We start from the raw sequence: 18,247 nt of genomic DNA on the forward strand, positions 1-18,247 counted from the left end.
TTCAATTTCTTATCTTTATTTTTTTTTTTCTGAAAACGGCGTCAGAATAACAAAGGGAACATGTGTTGTCATTGGGACGAACTTCTATCTTTCGTAAACAAAATGTTCATTTTGAAAATAAGAGGGCAATGCTTCAGGAGGCCGCGATAGTGCAGTCATAAAGAGGCACACTTAGCCAAAGATACATCACCAATTATTGTAATTGAAAAAAAGGACATTTCTCTTTTCTTCTACTTTTCCTTTTCTGTTTCTTTTTCATTACGACCGCAGGTAACTTGTACACCCTGTGGCTTAATACACACACCTACATAGGATTGTAACGTTTCTGTAGTGGCCATTCAAATTATATGGCGGTTAATAGCCATCCAGTCTGGTACGTGGGGGCTCATAGCTTGAATATCATACTATCCACAACTTTGGACAAGGGTAACGCCCACAGTTATTGACTTCTCGTGAACAAAGCCATCATTCAGGGCGTCTTCCAGTGTGCACAACTTAGGGGATCCGCAGCCATTATTTGAACATTCGACTGGCCTATTGAAACATCGAGGGAACTTCTCAAGCAAGGTCGGCACAGATACAGTATGTTGAATGTTCTTCTTCTCGTCAGTTGGATGAACCAAGATGAGCTTATAAGGCAACAAGAAGGGCCATTTCAAGAGGGAGTCTTTTGGGCTACGACAAATATGCAGGTAGGCAGCTATGTACATGATACCGCCACGTTTGATGAACTTCACATTGAACTTTACGGTATAGCCACACAACGTAAAAACGTCAGAGTAGGTGCCAGCAACCCCATCCTCATTTGCTTTCTTCTTCAGCTCGTCGACGTCTTGGACGTGAAAAAAACCAACGTTGTCTCCGTATCCAATTGAAGCCCGTAGAGTTTTGAGCATATCTCTCATGGTACTCAGTTTGTCGTCGGTTAACGACGAAACATTCTGTACACGTTTCGACATCGCATCAAATTTCTCGGAGAATTCTTTCCAGCGTTCATCCGAGCGACCTACGTTCATGGCTACATCATTTTGCGATCCCACCAGAGTAGCTAGCGTCTCCCCGATGGCGATGACACGATTCATCACGTCGTCTGGACGTACATCTTTGTTGCCACGTTGATCTTCAATCGAAGACAAGGCACCCGCCATGCCAGTGATAACGTCGGCCATGGTGACTGCGGACACGCTTTGTCCCTCTTGAAGCGTGCGCAGTACTCCCGCAGTATTTACAACACACTCTTTCGTAGCGTCGATGCCGACGGTATGGCTGTTTAGCTGGTCTTCAATGGCGCGGAGCTTATCGGCTACATCTGATAGTGAGGCGCTGATCTCCCTTCCAATCTCGATGATGCTCCCGTCAATACAAACATCTGCGCTCGGACACAAAGTATTTTGAGCCCCGCACCGCTCTTCTACGTAATGGGTGATTATGTCTTTACGGAGCACCGTGACGCAACACTTCTTACAAGCTAATGCGTGAAACCCGCAGTCCTTCAAGAAGTGAGACTTCATTCGTTCCAGCGATCCGACGAAATTACATCCATGTTTGGAGTTGCAGCATCGAACCTCCAGCCTCTGGAGGGGCGTCGTTTTAACTGGAGAAATTACCGCTTCACTTTCACGAAAGCTTTGCTTGTCGAGAGGACAGTGCAGGTTGGTTCGAAGAACGCCCTGGTAACATCCGTCGCAAAGGAAATGGTAACATGGGAGCCTGAAGATATTTTCGGGGATGACAGCGCACAAGTCGCACGATATCGCTGACGGGAGATCCACGAACTGCAAGGGACGCCAGTCGAGGCCGTGAAAATGTCCCAAAAGGTGGTTTTTGGAATGCATCTTACAGTTCTAGGCGAAACTGTCTACGAGGCTCAGGCCGCAAGGAGAGGAAACGTGGAACACAACTGCGAGCTCAAAATGAAGCACGGTGGTAGTTGGATGCTAGACGCATATAGCGATAAGAGCTGCGTGATTTGTTTATCGGAGCAAAGTGGTGGAACGCCTCCTGTTAAATTCCAAGATAAAGTCAGCAAGGCTATCTTTCGAAGGGGGCTTTTGGGACGATACGATGTGTTTCGGCCATAAGATAGCGTGTAATTTCAATGACATTAAAGCAGCGTGGAAGGGCCCCCAAAAATATATGTGATGATGAGTAGAAATTAGGATTGCAAACCTGGGATACATATGCGCAAAAAAAAAAAAAAACGAAAAGCGCAAACTGAAGTAAACGCAAATACATTTTTCGCTACGGTACCGGCCGTACCTCGCCGCATAAGCATCTCATTGCCAAATGCAGCCAACGACGACGTATTGTTTTACTGCTTCGTTCACCGTACAAATCATGTTCTTCCAAACGGACAACCTGCAGCGTAACGTACATCAACTGGTCTTCCAAGAGTATTATTGTTTATTTTGTCTTTCACACTCTGCGCATTTACTCGCTGCAGGTTTGCGCGAACTAGTTAATTAGGGAGTTATCCGCTACGTATTGAAGTAGCAGCAGGGGACGAACAGACATTTCCGGCTAAACATTTCGGTAGCGGCGGCCCCCGCTCCGCTAGCGCTACCGTTTGCGATCAAATAGAAATCTCAAGACACGTACGTTGTCTATTTTACTCTATTCTGTGCGATGGTAAAAACCGAGACAACGGCGAAGCTAATTTCTTTCTTTTTTTTTTTAATATTGTGATTCTTTATTTACTTAGCATGTTTGGGAACCCTCTTCCATTTCAATTATTCTCGTAACCTAAGCTCCATCGGATATAATGAGGAATAATACAGATTTTTTGCGAATATTTTAGGACATATCTAATTGTTCGCTTTACCCTTTGTACTTCCCCTCTTTGTTTTGATCAAACTAGCTATTGCCAGGCTACAAAAATGTACGGGCATTTTGAAAATAGACTGAATTATATACGGTGTAAGCTATCGGAGATTGTTGATTATTATAAATACGTGCACTTCAGTGTCATTATTAGAAACGATCAAAAATTTGATAGCCATGATAAACACGTGTTCAAGCTACTCGACGACTTTGGATGCGATAAAGGAAATTGAAATTTAGCTTTGGAGCAGCGAAAGAAATTAACAGCATATAAATGATTGGATCTTCCTTGGAACATATGTATCAGCGGTCTGGGATCCATAAAATAGGGCGCTGTCCGAGAATACATAAACAAATACAATGGTCTACTGCATACGGATCGTATTGTCCAGGTGCAGAAGGATTCCCTCGTTAAAATCTATACGGTAATTGACATTTAAACAATAAAAATTAATGACTACGTTGCGAAATCTTTGTTTCATTTGTAGGGTGACCGCCCAATGGATTGTCTCCGATTGTTCAATACTGCTTCTTAAAAAAAAAAAAACGTCGCCAGCCCTACAAACGGAGGAAACAACTGATATCTAGGTATCGTTCATTGAAGTCGTTACCTGTGAGAGATAGAAAAACGAAGCTTCCTGTGAACGGTACGAGTACGTCATGAAGATTGCTAAAAATGATTGGATTCGCCACCATGCGCTAAAAGACCAGACTCACAGTAAAATAGATTATATTTTATGATTGTTATGATACGTATCTCCTTATATTACATAAACGTATTGGTGCGTACAGTATACGAAGCCGTAGATATGTCCTCATACATTTCAGGCGTTTTAGTGCAACAAAAATATTATATAATATTATTGCAGTAAATTTAAGGATCAGGAAATCAGCCTATTTCGGTGGTGGTAGAAAAATGTGTCCTTGTCGTGGTGGGGCTGTTGCTAGTTGAGTTATCCATTGTTCTGCTTCAGCGCTTTGACGTCGAGCAAGTGACTTATCCCCTTTTGGGTATTTTTGTTGCAATGACATGTACATACTTGTATGTACCTACCAAAGAAAATTTAGGACAGTATTGCAATTTATTCAGCCGTTACAGGAGGGTAAGAAGCGGGAAATGCGTGTGTGTCAATGGGACGGACAGTCAGATCAGGCACCTTTACTACATATGCATACAAATGGTGTAGCTTAAATTTTGCTACGATGCAGAAATGAACTTCGACTTCCCTCGAAAAACATGTTCTTCATGCCTCACGTGACCGTGTCAGCATTGCTACTATGCGTTGTAATAAAAGAAACACACACAAAAAAAAAAAAAACGTGCACACTAAGTCAATAAGTCATATGATGCTCCTCGTCTAGGAGGTCATTTTCAAGATTGTGCACGTCTAGCAGCACGATAAGCCAGATCCGCGCTGCCCCACTACGCAGAGGTGACTTAACCCTACCTGCCATCCTACCTACATGAAACCGATTCGTGAAAACTTTGTTTTTCCTTTTTTTTTTTTTTTCTGCACGATAACCCTGTGCATGCTGTGTTACATTGAAAGAAGGGATATACTTTGTTGAATTTCGGCTATGTCACACACCCAAAAACGATGCTAACTAATGAATTAATAACTAATTAATCAATCTTAATTACTGCTCTGGGAACAAAGGCATAAATGAGTAAGCTGTACAGCATGGCGAAAAACATCTGACTTCCGTCAACGTTCCTCTGACGTTTTTTCTTTTTTGTTTTTTTACATCAAAAAAGCGAGCGCTCAATTCAAACTTGTACCACGTCACAACCTTCTCACGCGGACGGGTTGCGCCTCGACTACACTGCCCTCAGGCGCACGCTCAAGGAACCATAATAAACAAACACACACACATACACACCGACTTAACGTAACGGATGTACCAAATTTTAATTGACGTTTCTTTAATAATTGACGTTTTTTTTTAATTTGTTACTTTCGTTACGTTCAGTCGGTGTGTGTTTTAGATTATTATGTCTACTCCCGGCTTTTGGAGCATATTTGCATCAAGGAACCGTATTCAGCTGATCTGTATATAGCAGTGCTGACGCATCGGGAACTTGGCCCCCATCATGAGAGACAGGAAGACAGAGAACCTAAGTTAGAACATTTGCTCCCACAGCAATAATCGAATGCGGTGACACTGGATATAGTTGGTCAGCCGGCTGCCCGGGGTGGCGAATTCCTGCCGCTCGCAAAGAGCCATGCGAACAGGCTGAGGCTACTCATCAGACAAGGGCGAGTCCGGAGCCATTGTGTTCCATCAATACGCCTCCCAGCCACTGAAGTTGCGGTATACGGAAAGAGTAGAGAGATGGAAATGCAAAATTTTTGCAGCGGATAGAAATTTGGGGATAATAGATGCAGCGAATGCTGCTCTGCCGAACATCCACGGTGCCAGAAGCAGTCGCTGGAAGTTCTGAGGTTCCCCAGTCGTAGGAAAAATGGGACGACTGTAGTGGCTTGCGTTTAGCGGTTGCGAAGGGGGACGATGCTATGGCTTACGGAGCTTTGTTCTTTCAGTATATCAAAACTGAGAAAGGACACACACACAGCCTCAAGTGCCTAAGAACAATAAATGAATTAAGGTCAGTCACCTGCAGGACTCCAGCTGCAATCCAGATGATGTGGGTTCGAGTCTTTTGCTGGCTTAACCTTTTTAGTGACTTTCTTCAATTACAAACCTTGTACGCAAAGGTTCCAGAAGTAGACTCTTACACTGCAGTAGCAACAGTAAGTATATCGTAACATGTGTCGTTGTACGAGAGTTCTAGCACATGCAAGGGTGTATTACGGACACAGCTACTGTTCATGCTCAGACGAACGACATGGCAGAGTTTGGAAATCTTTTATTGATGATTATTGCGGATATTCCGCGGATCAAGCAGGCCGAGCCTTACTAGTTGCCAATAGCGTACGAAGCTCCTTGTATTAGTATCGAAAAAAGGCTTCATAGGTTATGTAGTTATGTTTCAATGCAGTGACAGTTTCTAAAATCATTATCGGGCGATCGAAATTTCCCGTCCATGTAGATTCGCACACTGATTACGGCTCAGCCACGAGCGCAGGCTTGACCAAGCGAGAGTAAACGTTGTTCAGCTCGAAGCCAATGGCCATGGAGATCATGAAGCCGATACAGAAGGTGAGCATTCCAACCCAGTAGTAATTCTGAAATACGTATTGTACACGTCACATCCCTGTGGTAGCGTTCATTGGCTGCAATGGTAACTCACCACAGGAAGGATAATCTGTTCGCAGAGCACGTGGACGGTCAGATTGTACGTGTAGCCGAGGAAAGCACACTTCCCGGTCTCATGCTCCAGCTGAAACACAGGTTTAGGTTCAGAGCTGCGGGTGTGAGTCAAGGTGCTCCTGTAGTCTACGGGGCTTTATTGCATGTATGCGCATTCAAGGCACTTGCATTGCTACGATCTTTCGGAGGAGGAACGTATGAAGACTTCACCCTTCAACCACCACTGTCAGACCACCGGAACCTTGCCACGTACAAGGTCATCACACATGGCGAGATTTGGTTCTCATTTATTTGATATTTCTCATTCAATCCTTCCACTAAACACATAACGACTCGTTCCAAGTCGTACCGCTTACCTCCTGTCGTTGTGCCCGACATACCACAGTTCTTACACGATAACTAGTGCAAGCACCGTAACGGGAACCTACACGCATATGTACCTATATCTTACCGTGTAACGCATGCTCTCGCCTATCTGCTCCATCACCTTTGCGCCTGCACCTCGCAGGCACAACGTAGACTGGAAGATAATTGTTTGGTTACTGTTCACTAGATCTCAAGTCTTACCTTCGAAACCGATAATCTCTCTTGGAGCGATGCTGCGATACTGAACTGTTGCTTCGCAACACCCTATGGATTGAAAACAGGGAATACAATCAATTTGCATACGCAGTCATGCACAGCAAATACGAGTAAGACCTGAAACATGACGTTCATTCTTGTACATCACGTTGGGAATCTGTCACTAGGGCGGAATTGCTAGCATTAGGAATGGTGGCCAGTGTTTCGCAGACTTGCGACGTGCAGACAATTTCAATGTCGGACATACAGTGCGATGCGGGCATTGTGCGTCCCAACCCATTTGAATTGAATATTGAAATAATTTTATTTGCATTGTCGTTTACACTGACGACCTGTAGTACAAGATGTCATTAGGCCTGACGAGGTCCCACGCCCATACAGAAAGATAACGCGTGAGGACATTAATGTGGACACTCGCTGTGGTTGAGCCTAGTAAATTGGTCGCGAAGCGGACTGGCCTCGTCCATGTTGGACGAAATGCAATCAAAGTTCACCCCAAGCTCAAAGCTCAGTTCAAAGCTTCAAATATTCATTAGACGAGCCTGCAGTTGCGAACAGTTCATGCTGAGCTCAGCATTCCGTGGCCTCAATTACTCACCATAGCGCTCGCTGCGCCTAGACTCACAATCTCGCCAGCCTGTGCATTGAACGCCACCTGAAATGAGATTTTTTAAATGCTTTCTATGCATTGCTCGCTTCTGTCACGGTGCAAGGACGGGACAAGAAAACTCGCCTACCGCAGCCGCTTTTAGTGCGTCCATGACACTTGCAGCCATCAGTGCACCTTCTGACAAGCTCCTGAAGCTGTCCTGCTGTACTTGCTGACTCTGAGAGAGGTCAGACGAGTAAGTAGTGAGATTATTTCTCAACGATGGTCGTGGGAGACTTACCTGGTTGGAGGGGTTAGGCAGTCTCTGCGCGTACTGGGATAGGGAAGCAGAAAGGCTACGCAGTTTAACTGCGCGGTCTGCAGCCAGTGTCTGTCAAAATGCAGCCGGAGTGAGTATACGCAAGGGAATAGTTTGTAGACTAGGCAGCAAAGACACTGAGCAGGGCATGACAAAAGAATACGCCGCTGATGAGTCGAAGACTCTGAAGCGGGTCACGAACCTATCGCAGGGCTTGCGTGATAGCCACCGTAACGTAGCTCGACACAGTGCAGGATTTACAGTGGTGGGGGGCCCCGCGGGGCACTATGCTGTGGGGGCTCCCTCGTGTATTCCATGTCTATCCAATGTGTTATTAGGGGTCGATATGCGTTGACGGGGGAGAATTTCTACCAAGTTTCCGTTTCAGGGATGCGTCTCAGGCATGCAAAACACATTTCCTTTGGACAAGACCTTTTCTGGTGGGGGCCCCGGGACAATGGCCCCGTCCCCCGCTAAACCCTGCACTGGGTCGACGAGATAACGCAAGGTTTAATTCGTGGTGTATTCGTCGTTTATTTTTGCCGCCTGGGAGTTCGGGAATCACAGCACATACTATTACCGTCGGACATGTAGTACGTACAAAGACTTACGCACGTACGCACCGCAGATGCTTTGTTTCAGTCATTATTATTATGAAAAAAAAAAACTTGTATTGGCCATAGACACAAGCCTACATCGGGAGGAGGAGGAGGAGTGTCGTTGGGAGGAACCCGAGAGGTCTGCCTGCCTGATTAGGCGGCATGTTTCTCGGGAAGGGAAAGGTGGTGGAGAGGAGGAGAGGAAAGGGTGAAGTGGAAGACCGAGCGGAATCCGTCCATGGGCCGACTTCAGGGGAACTGTGCCGGCATACGCCTATTACACATCTGAGGGAAACCCAGGAAATACCCCAAACGGCACAGCCGGCCCGCGGATTCGAACCGCGGACCTCCCAGTCTCCAAGCGCACGCGTTACCGCTGCGCCACCGGAGCTGGTGTGTACATCGGGGGAGTGTGTAGCCACAGAAGAGTGGCCAGTTTGACGATCAGGGCTTTCGATAAGAACAAGTATACGCAAAAGGGCCAGAGGCTAAACAAAAAACGAAGTGCTCTACACAAATGGAACCGACTGTACGTGCTTGGCAGTTGTGTGGTCTACCTAAAAATATCTTTTTCATCCTCCCTTTATCGGTTTTAGCTCTGAGATGTCAACGAGGAAGTTGTAGTGCATGTCAACTGAAGTGGTTCGAGGTTGCTATGGCTTGTGGTTTCGGTATTCCCGGGTTTAAAAATTGGTTTCAGAAGCCGCGCGCGCCGTAGAGCGCTCCCCATAATTCGGCGCCCGCGCGCGGCGATTGCAGTGCGCTAGGTCTGCCGTGAAACAGGTGAAATATCTTCCTCTTGTGTGGCATGGCCCAAGGATGGTCTCCAAAGCGGTCTCAAGTACGCCGTCAATGTACGCCGGAAAACGCTATAATCGCCGTGCGCGGGTGCCGGATTGTGGGCAGCCCGGTCTGCCCGGCATCTGAAACAAACTGAAACCCGGGAAAAAACGAAACCACAAGTCATAGCGACCTCGAACCACTTCAGTTGTGCTTTTTTTTTTTTCACATGTGCTACAACTTCCTCATTGACACCTGAGAGCTAAAAGTCATAATTAAAACGTTAGAAAATTGCCGCTAATTAATTGACAAGGGGGCGATGAAAAAATATTTTATGTATTATAAAATAAATATATATTATCAAAAAATACAATATAAAAAGTATATTGGACAGAGAAACGATGCTTTAGATGCAACTGATTGTACAGGCGCTTCTCTGCAATCTTACCGTACACGGCATGGTGGTGAAGCGCACGACTCACCTCAAGCGATTCGTTCTCCTGCTTTTCCAGCTCGTCGAGAGGTAGATTGAGGGTTTCATTGAACAGGGTGATAATCCTCCTGCTGAGGAGCCCCGAAACGACGCCTGCGAATAATCCGGATGTTGTGGGATACCTGAAACTCTGCAGACTGGCGACGATCTTTGATACGGTGTCTGCGGTCGCATGACCGGCGGGTATCTCCCCGCGTTGACCATTCAGCACCTGTGGCAGTGTTCAGTGATAGTATACGAGACGAGTAGCGAAAAGCTTAAAAGGATAAAGCATGCGTTCACAAACCTCGAACATTGGAAGTCTTCTGTTACACCTGTCTAGGATGTCGGGTAATTGGGTGGCCCAACTGTATTCCGCCCTGACTTGCTCAACATCGCGCAAGAAGGTCATGGGCCCTTCGTCGTGAGGATATCGAAGCGAGTCGCACAGCGCACGCTCCCCTATTACGCCGGCGAAGAGGAAGGACGCGCATATGAAGAATATCTATAGAGGCACAAAAAAGCGTTGTAAGTGGCTCACCTGAACGCTATACCGGCGTGTAATTATCGCGATGCAAATAGCATAACACGTGCCGGTGAACCTCGTTTTCACAAATACTAAGTCAACTTTGGTGGAAGGGTACAGGTTGCTCAGACATGCAGGGCAGACGCCGCGCACGTTAAAGAACCCTCAGGTGGGCAAAATTAATCCACAGACCCGACCACTGTGGCGTCGCTCATGATCCAAGTACGTACTATGTAACATTACAATAACACGTGTACAAGACCAAAGAAAAACACACACCTGGAATTCCAGAACCTCGTGAATAAAGATGGAGATGTGCATGAGGGTGGCAGCATGGCGTTTGTCCACAGTACTGGGCTCGTTCGTTCCAAATAAGCCCATTAGGGCGCTTGCGGAAGCCAACACCCAACAGATTGTCATGCCCGTGAGTTGGACGAGGGCCATCATGTGAATGTATGTCACAACAGCTGTTAGAGGGCCGTACATGTTGGATAGCAAACCGGACACCCAGGAGAAAAAGAAGAGTGCATCGCCCAGTAGAATGGATGCGTGCAGGTGATGATACAGGTAATCCCCTTCGGTCTCCAGGGCTGCAGGGGTTATAGCTGCGCCTACGAAGGGTTTAATAAAAAAAAATATGTGGGCAAAACATGGAGATACCTTAATGAAAGGTTCAACAACATGACATAACATAGGAAAAACGGAATAGTGGTTGAGATATTTTCGTAGATTCATTCACAGATTCATTCATCCATAGATACCTTTCATTACATCATGAACGCATTGTATTGCACGCCAGAACAGAGAGAAAAGATTCTACGTCTCCTACTTAACGAGGCACAAGCCCTCGAACGCAGTCCAGAGCAAAGTGCAGACGTCACAGACCTCGGTTACGTTCATTCGCATTGGCAGACGTAAGCACGTGATTTCTCGTGCGCTACCTCACTGGCGACGGTGAGGCCTGTGACGTCAGAACTGCATGAGTTTTGTCCCCCGTCACTGTGAAACTTCCAATGCAGGTTCACGTCGAGGCAAAGCACCGTTTTTTACGTTTTTCTGGGATAACCTGGGAAGACCGGTCGCAACCCCTTTAAATCTGGGGGTGTTATCGGGTCAGAGCCGGTCGGGCGCCTTTCAGACGTCACTGCCATATACTTTTGTATCGCTCCTCTAACACGCATGTTATACAGGTTAAAGGGCCATGTTACAGGTTAGAGTGCCATGGTTACAGGTTACAGCCATGTTAAGGGTTACCATGATACAGGTTAGAGAAACTGACAAAAACACACAAACAGAACATTGTGTCAGCTCCCCTACAGCTCGCCTGACTCAAAAACACGGTACCTGGGTTGGATTTGGGGAATAGAGATCACGTGTTAACAGATTAGGTTCACCATTAGTGCACCATTCTTTTTCATGGTTCTTTGATCGCTTGATTAAGATCGACTATCTATGGGTTTTAAAATTGGGTATGAAGCTGGGTGTGGAATATAGGCACGTATCTCGATTTCCCAAATGCTTCGACAGATCGATCCATGAGTCCGAAAATAAGCTTGGCTACCCTTGACTAGAACCAGCACCCAGTTGAACAATCGCTTCCCGACTCCATTGCGGTGTACGTGAGTGAATTGAGTTACCACACGATCGAGCCCCTATACCGGCTTGCATCACATCAAACCTCAGGTATAGGCTTAATCTACATTTGTTGTTGCCCAGTGGGAGGTAAACTGACCATTATTAAAGATCGACCGGATAACCTGTTCGTTGTGAGGGCATACCTGAGGAGGACGTACCTGATATTGCGACGCCGAAGAAAAGTCCGGGGTCTCGCCGCATCGCTCGAAAATTCGAAATTTCCTTTTGGAAAACAACAACAGTTCGTGTCAAGACCATTATGGTATATGTCTATAGCCTAAATGTGCAGCAAAAACTAATGCGCGGCTGTACCAGCATCATACCCTGTGTGCTGACTAGCAACAGCCGAAAATCGGAAACTTCTTTGCAGTGTGTACCAATAAATCGAATAAAAGTTGGAAGCGCTTTTGTGCAATAGGGAATGGAAGATACAGAGGGAAGCCGGCTCACCTTCAACAGAAGCACATGACTTCCTTGCAACAAATGCTCTTTAAGGACCATGTCGTAATGATCCAGGACATCTGGTACCTGTAAGTCAATAGGATAAACATTGATCATTCTCGGATCATTTCGCAGACATCTCCCTGTTTGGAAACAAATGACGTCATGGTGTTTGACAGCGCCACCAATCCACCACTTGCGAAAAAGACACTGCGCATGCGCACATCCCCCTCTCCCTCGTGCTTCCCGCCGGGTTTCGAACTGACTGGAAAACAATCGCCATTTCGCCGCTGCAGCAAGCTTTTACGGCTGAATTATTATGTGCAGGGCAAGAAGTTGCGATTTCTTAGGTTTCCCTGCGATATGTTATGTCCTCAATAACCCGAATCGTGGGTTCGGGCTATGAAAAGACAGGAAGAATTGCCAGACATGACAGGATTTGCAGCCGTTGAGGAAACACAAACGAATTTGCCCAAAGCTTTTCGCAGGCTTCCCAACACAAGATTAGTACTCGATGCGACTGAAGTCAGAATCCCCGGAGACAAACTTTTTCGCGTTATCAACATTACAACACATACAAATCAGTTGTTGACTGTGACCCAGAAGGTTACATCAGCTTTGTTTCCCGGCTTTGGGGAGGGTCCATATCTGATGTGGACATGATGCAGAGTAGAGGATTGTTAGGTCGCCTCGAAGCTGGTGATGCCATATTGGTAGATAAGGGCTTCAATGTTTCATGTCTCCCAAGAAATTGAAGTGTACAATCCACCATTTAGGGTGAGAGGAGAAGCCCGAATATCCAAGCGGAGTGTTCAAAGTACAAGAGGAATTGCCAGTGCAAGTGCGCATGTTGAACGCGTGATCCGAAGTGTAAAAGAATTACACATTCTTGATCGGGCCTTTCCCATCAGCATGGTGGACATATATTTTGCATGCTGCTACCTTAGTAATTTCGAAATAAAATAAATAAAATATCTTTAATAAATGAGGCCTAACACGACACAGGGAAAGAATTAAACTGTGCATGAAAGATGAACTGTGCATGAAACAACATTCTATGTTGTTCCAGCCTCAGAACATCAGTTCTCTCATGCTCAAACAACTGTGCATGTATTAGCGTATTGTCAAGTTACCGTATTGAACAAAGTCTCATAAATGAGTCAGTCTTCATTGAGAACAGCATCCGGGAAAATGTTTGTAGCACTATATGCATTTGCTACATTCATTATAAGCACTGACTATACACATTATATACATTCTGTACATACATTATATCCTCACACTATACATTACTACATATTAAGACTATACGAATAAGACATTAAGTCTATATGTATTATAGTCATTCACTATATGCACTACAAGTTACAATATATACATTCATTTCGTACTTCACGACTGGAGCCTTCTTAGACGGAGCTTCAACTCCCTGATACTACGACATGGTACCCATTTATATACTTTTTGTGGGGGTCAAGGTTCCCATGCGGGGTATGCGTTTGGTTAGAACTTGGATGAGAGCATGCTAAAAAAAAATACTGTCCACCCGAACTCCAAGAACGGTAACGGGATGCCGTCCTCCTCGATCATGGACATAAATTCTCACTCTCCTCGATCAGAACGACAAACACCCAAAGAAACAGTCAACAAGACGGCAAGAAACAAACGAAACCGCTGCGATATTTCTAGAGCGTTCTAACCGAACACTCTCGGACGAAGGGAGCACTATAGTTCTTTCCGCGTCCAACAGACGGCGCCAGTTTCTCCGCAAGTGGTGGATTTGCCAATATGCGCCAATTGCGCTCGAAGTTGGGGGGCGAACAAGGCCGTGCCCGATAGCCACGGTCTTGAGGGGATTACAATGGTCCCTGAAAGGAACGCGACCTTCGGTCCTACTTTTCTTTCAATAGGAGGTAGCGAACAAGTGCCCATTCGTGGAACCCAGCCCTCCCCTTTAGATCACTGAAGTGCAACGACAACTCCTGACAAGTTATAGCTACGGGTACCATACGAGGGTGTACCCGCAACTACAAAGGTGTGCGTACCCCGATGTTGAAAGTGATGTTTCCGAAATCGAGAACGCTCATTCGTAGATCGTTGCAGAAGGCCTGCGCAGCGCCAGCGTCGTCACAGTGGTCGTTTAAGACGCTCATGCGTGACAAAATATCAGCTACCAGTTCCTGGGAGTATTGGCCCTCAGCGTTGAGTATTGTTGCACGCAGGTGCAATTCTGCAGTAGCGTTGTACACGTCTGGCAGCACTGTAAGAAATGGGCGTACAGAGCAGGTATACGAGACTGAGCACGCAAAATTGAACAGTACACGAACCGACATCCAGAACCATACTATAGTACTATGGGAGAGCCCACCATAGGGGCTCGGCATATAGACTTGACATACATGTTTCGTAGTCGCTTACCATTGAAGAATCTTGACAACACTGCAGTATTCAATTGCGCAACGTCGGGATCTTGCAAGTCAGCCTCGATAGCAGCCATGCAACCTGAATTCACAAGATAGTAATGTTGGACTGATCTTTGCAGCTCCTTTCATAAGATATTATCGACATACTGTTATAAACGGAATCTAAAGACGACACCACGAGTTTGGCACGTTCCTGGGCGGCACATCGCGTCGTCTGCGAAAGAGCAGGATAAGTTTCAGGAAATTTCCAACACAAGTTCTGGACTGTGGCAGTGCTCGCTGCACCTCGGTATATACGCTGGTGTACCGGGAGTAAAATGACGATTACTTGTTCGATGTCGTGACGATATGATTGATACTGGTGTTCCGAGTTGTTATAGACCTCCTGCAGGTCGGCCACTGATGTTGCCATGACGCTGTTGGCAATGAAGCAGAGCAAGAGGGATATTCTGAAATGCGCAAGGCGTACCTACTTGAAGTACCTCCAGTCTCGTGCCATTTCAATTCACGTGTATTCTCCCAAAATATTGTTCGGCTTAGTAGTTCCTAGTTTTGGACTAGGACATCATCCCAAACTACCCATGCAGCTATTACACAGCTGCTGAGAGTCTTTCAACATTTCGCGGAGAGCGGAGACGCGCGCTCTTGCTAGGAGAGAAGCGCCGGAGCTCCCGGAGTCTCGCGAGCTCTCCCGAAAATTCATGGAAGCATGTAATGTACACGGACGGCACTTGCTTCTCTTCGGGTTCATCGGTTTGTCTTCATGAAACTTGAACAGCGTTCGGTAACACGGCAGAATACAAGAGCGGCATCGCTTTGTCCCTATACATGCGACCTCATACGACCCACGCGAACCCGAACACTCACCCCATAAATCCAAGGATCACGAGCCAGATAGCGCTGACGATCACGAGATGCGCATTGTCGCAGGCAGCGGCAGCAATGGTGCTGTCCCTGCCCACACGCGAAAGTCTACGCATCGACGGCGGTGCGTCGTTCTGTTTTGCGAGACTCTTGTACAGCCTGTTGAAGACGGTGGGCAAGATGCACATGCACTGGACCAGGATAGACGCGTGAAATATACGGGGAAAGGCCTGGTACATCTGCAAACAGCAGACAAATATGACATTTCTCAACGGTTTGATCGCCCCGTCATAAAAAGTTGTCGTCGTCGCTGTTTCAACGGTTTGAAGTGGCGCCATCAAAGGTGAACGGTATAGCTGCGTACGGTACTATACCGGGTGTCTTAGTTAAATCCCCGGGCTAAATAATTCGCGAACCGGTGCACCAATCGGATAACTTTCTTTTTTACAAGTATCTGTCTAATACCGCCTACAAGATGCGCACCGCGTGAATGAGCGGGAGGCGCTCATTATTTAAATAAAAATTCAAATGAGTTTCGTGAAAAAAGCTAACTTCTAAAGCAGGGCGCCGGCCGTTGGCATTAAAATGGGTACTACCCCTTCTGGGACCTTCAGTGGACACCTTTTAGAGAAAAATCTGCCACCGAAGCGAGTCATTTGTTGCAGTAATGAATTGGTTTCGGTTTACGTATTTTTGTCGCGGCTGGTCGCGGCGAATCGCTAAAGGATGTAATTCATTGGTGTAAGGACGTAATTCATTGGTGGACGTGGGAGTGAAAGAGCGTCCTTTTGCGCTTCACCGCGACCAGCCGCGACAAAAATATGTAAACCGAAACCAATTAATTACTGCAACAAATGACCCGCTTCGGTTGCAGATTTTTCTCCAAAAGGTGTCTACTGAAGGTCCCAGAAGGGGTAGTACCCATTTTAATGCCGACGGCGCCCTGCTTTAGAAGTTAGCTTTTTTCACGAAACTCATTTGAATTTTTATTTAAATAATGAGCGCCTTCCGCTCATTCACGCGGTGCGCATCTTGTAGGCGGTATTGGACAGATACTTGTAAAAAAGAAAGTTATTCGATTGGTGCACCGGTTCGCGAATTATTTAGCCCAGGGATTTAACTGAGACACCCGGTATACGAGAACTACAAACCAAACCTATAGAAACCTATAGTGTTGCTGATGCGATTGCGATTTAGCTTTTACATCGCACCACGAACACTGCCACAAACGTGAACGGACATTTATATATCATGTTAGAGATCAATCGTTTGGGTCTTTAGCCATTGGTGGTCCTAACGTAAACCACAAACAGAGGATAACCAAAGCATTTAGCGCATATCACTAGTTCTGTAGCAGTAGGCGAAAGTTGTGACATGCCTTCCGTCTCCAATTGAAGAGGCTGTATAATGCATCTACCCTTACCTGCCACATCGCGCCCGCCAGCTGGCTTACAGTTCCGTCCAAGCCCGCTGTCCATATGTATAAGAAGGTTACTGCGAAGAGAACAAATACGCGCTTGAAGCCGGTGAATGCAGAATGAAGCGAATGAATCCGCGGAAATCGTTATAACGGCGAAGCTATATTCAGCTTAACTTACACAGGCCCTTCGACTTTTCGCTCAGGTACTGGGCTATCATGCAGAATGGGGAGCGGAAAATGCCGTCCAGGATGGAGGGAAAGACAGGGCTGAGGTCATTGTAGTACGGCTCATCCAGCCGGCACCGGCCGGGCGGCGTTGTCAAGGACAGTCCGGGTGTAGACATCGTCCCTTGAAACGTTGAACAGACGAATAGTAGTTGTTGCGAAATGGTTCAGTTCAGTCGAAGCACGAGCTGATGGTCTCGCTACCACGCGCACAAGCAGAATGCTTTGTCTCTGTTCTTCACGCTGTTCAAACGTGAAGAAGTATTAACAGCAGAAAAGAGAAAAACAATGAAAATGCAAAAAAAAATGATAAGCGTGACATTTGTAAACGATTGTCGGACGTATAGTTTGTGTAATGTGTGCGTCGTCGTGACATTAATATGGGGTGTAGTTTCGTATTGGGACCACTCGTTTTTAAAAATTACTGAAAGGTTAGGAAAATAAATATTGCATAGAAGTGGAAGAAGATCATATACTGAATCTAAAAATGTAAGAATTATAAAATTCTGTGGACTAGAAGTTTTTTTATATGCATTTAAACAACCCCACCTGATTCACTTTTAGCGCAGGAGAAACACGGGAATTCTAAGCCTAACGGATTCGAAACTTGCCGTCTTGCGAAAGGTAGGGTCGTTGAAATGGGCTAAATCACCTCACGTTAGTGAGGTTAGGTTAAGTTAGGTTCTACAGATTGGGGGTCTGGGGGGCGCCCCCCCCCCCCCCCCCGGCACGCACTAGGCGGTGCGGGCGTCGAGACTGTGCCTCGGGTTAGGTCAGTAAGGTCCTCAGCCAAGATGGCGGATCGCCATCAAGAAAATGGCGATCAAATTTAATTTTTATACGTTTTACGCAATATACGAGGGACATTCCTGTTGAATTTCGTTACTAATTACTTCCTCTTTCACGTAAAAGCGTTAGATTTTTGTTTGTATTCGTTTTTCTTTAAAAAAATGCCAGTGGTCCCGATACGGAACTACATCCTTAATATGAATGTGGCAACGCAAGGTAAGAAAAATGCAACAATCGTGGTTCGATACTGGCCGAGGACGGTAGCAACGTGGGGGATGTAAACATTGCTTACAGCAACCTGTGTCGGAGATTTCCGGCGCACGTCAAAAGAACCCCAGGTGGTCGAAATTACACCGCAGTGCGTGCAACATGGCGCCACAGTGGGCAACCGAACCTTACGTGTAACGAAACAAGGGAAAGGGTGCAGACTAGCTGGTATAGATCCATGAAGAAGACCGAGAGACACGGACGCAGAAGACGACATTCTCAG

General features: G+C 46.2%; 2 protein-coding genes across 3 annotated transcripts; both read right to left on the bottom strand.

Moving 5' to 3' along the window:
* On the bottom strand, positions 1-1,996 carry LOC135393417 (TNF receptor-associated factor 2-like). Its single transcript, XM_064623857.1, has one exon. The coding sequence runs from the start codon at positions 1,833-1,835 to the stop codon at positions 405-407; it is 1,431 nt and encodes a 476-aa protein (XP_064479927.1). The 5' UTR covers positions 1,836-1,996; the 3' UTR covers positions 1-404.
* A 3,675-nt stretch (positions 1,997-5,671) lies between these two features.
* On the bottom strand, positions 5,672-17,181 carry LOC135391817 (uncharacterized). 2 transcript variants are annotated; one of them, XM_064622294.1, is made up of 19 exons: positions 16,922-17,181; positions 16,747-16,817; positions 15,327-15,562; positions 14,788-14,908; positions 14,607-14,673; positions 14,455-14,538; positions 14,082-14,296; positions 12,046-12,123; positions 11,754-11,817; positions 10,240-10,571; positions 9,742-9,939; positions 9,445-9,666; positions 7,566-7,655; positions 7,413-7,502; positions 7,274-7,330; positions 6,661-6,723; positions 6,545-6,613; positions 6,074-6,163; positions 5,672-6,008 (listed from the first exon to the last, which is right to left on the bottom strand). In XM_064622294.1, exons 1-19 carry the CDS (start codon positions 17,085-17,087, stop codon positions 5,886-5,888), a joined length of 2,436 nt encoding a protein of 811 aa, XP_064478364.1. In that variant the 5' UTR covers positions 17,088-17,181; the 3' UTR covers positions 5,672-5,885. The 2 variants fall into 2 exon arrangements, with proteins under 2 accessions (XP_064478364.1, XP_064478363.1); XM_064622293.1 differs by having other exon boundaries at positions 14,607-14,908.
* Between the last annotated feature and the right edge of the window lie 1,066 nt (positions 17,182-18,247).

The sequence above is a fragment of the Ornithodoros turicata genome, chromosome 4 (genome assembly GCF_037126465.1).
Source record: "Ornithodoros turicata isolate Travis chromosome 4, ASM3712646v1, whole genome shotgun sequence".
Classification (NCBI taxonomy): domain Eukaryota; kingdom Metazoa; phylum Arthropoda; class Arachnida; order Ixodida; family Argasidae; genus Ornithodoros; species Ornithodoros turicata.

Bases quoted from the DNA above. Each gene is read 5' to 3' on its own strand.
- LOC135393417 (XM_064623857.1), bottom strand. From the start codon at position 1,835: ATGCATTCCAAAAACCACCTTTTGGGACATTTTCACGGCCTCGACTGG.
- LOC135391817 (XM_064622293.1), bottom strand. From the start codon at position 17,087: ATGTCTACACCCGGACTGTCCTTGACAACGCCGCCCGGCCGGTGCCGG. The intron at 6,724-7,273 runs GTGAGTAATTGA...TTCAATCCATAG, and splicing joins TAGGCGCAGCGAGCGCTATG to GGTGTTGCGAAGCAACAGTT. The intron at 6,614-6,660 runs GTAAGACTTGAG...ATTATCTTCCAG, and splicing joins AGAGATTATCGGTTTCGAAG to TCTACGTTGTGCCTGCGAGG.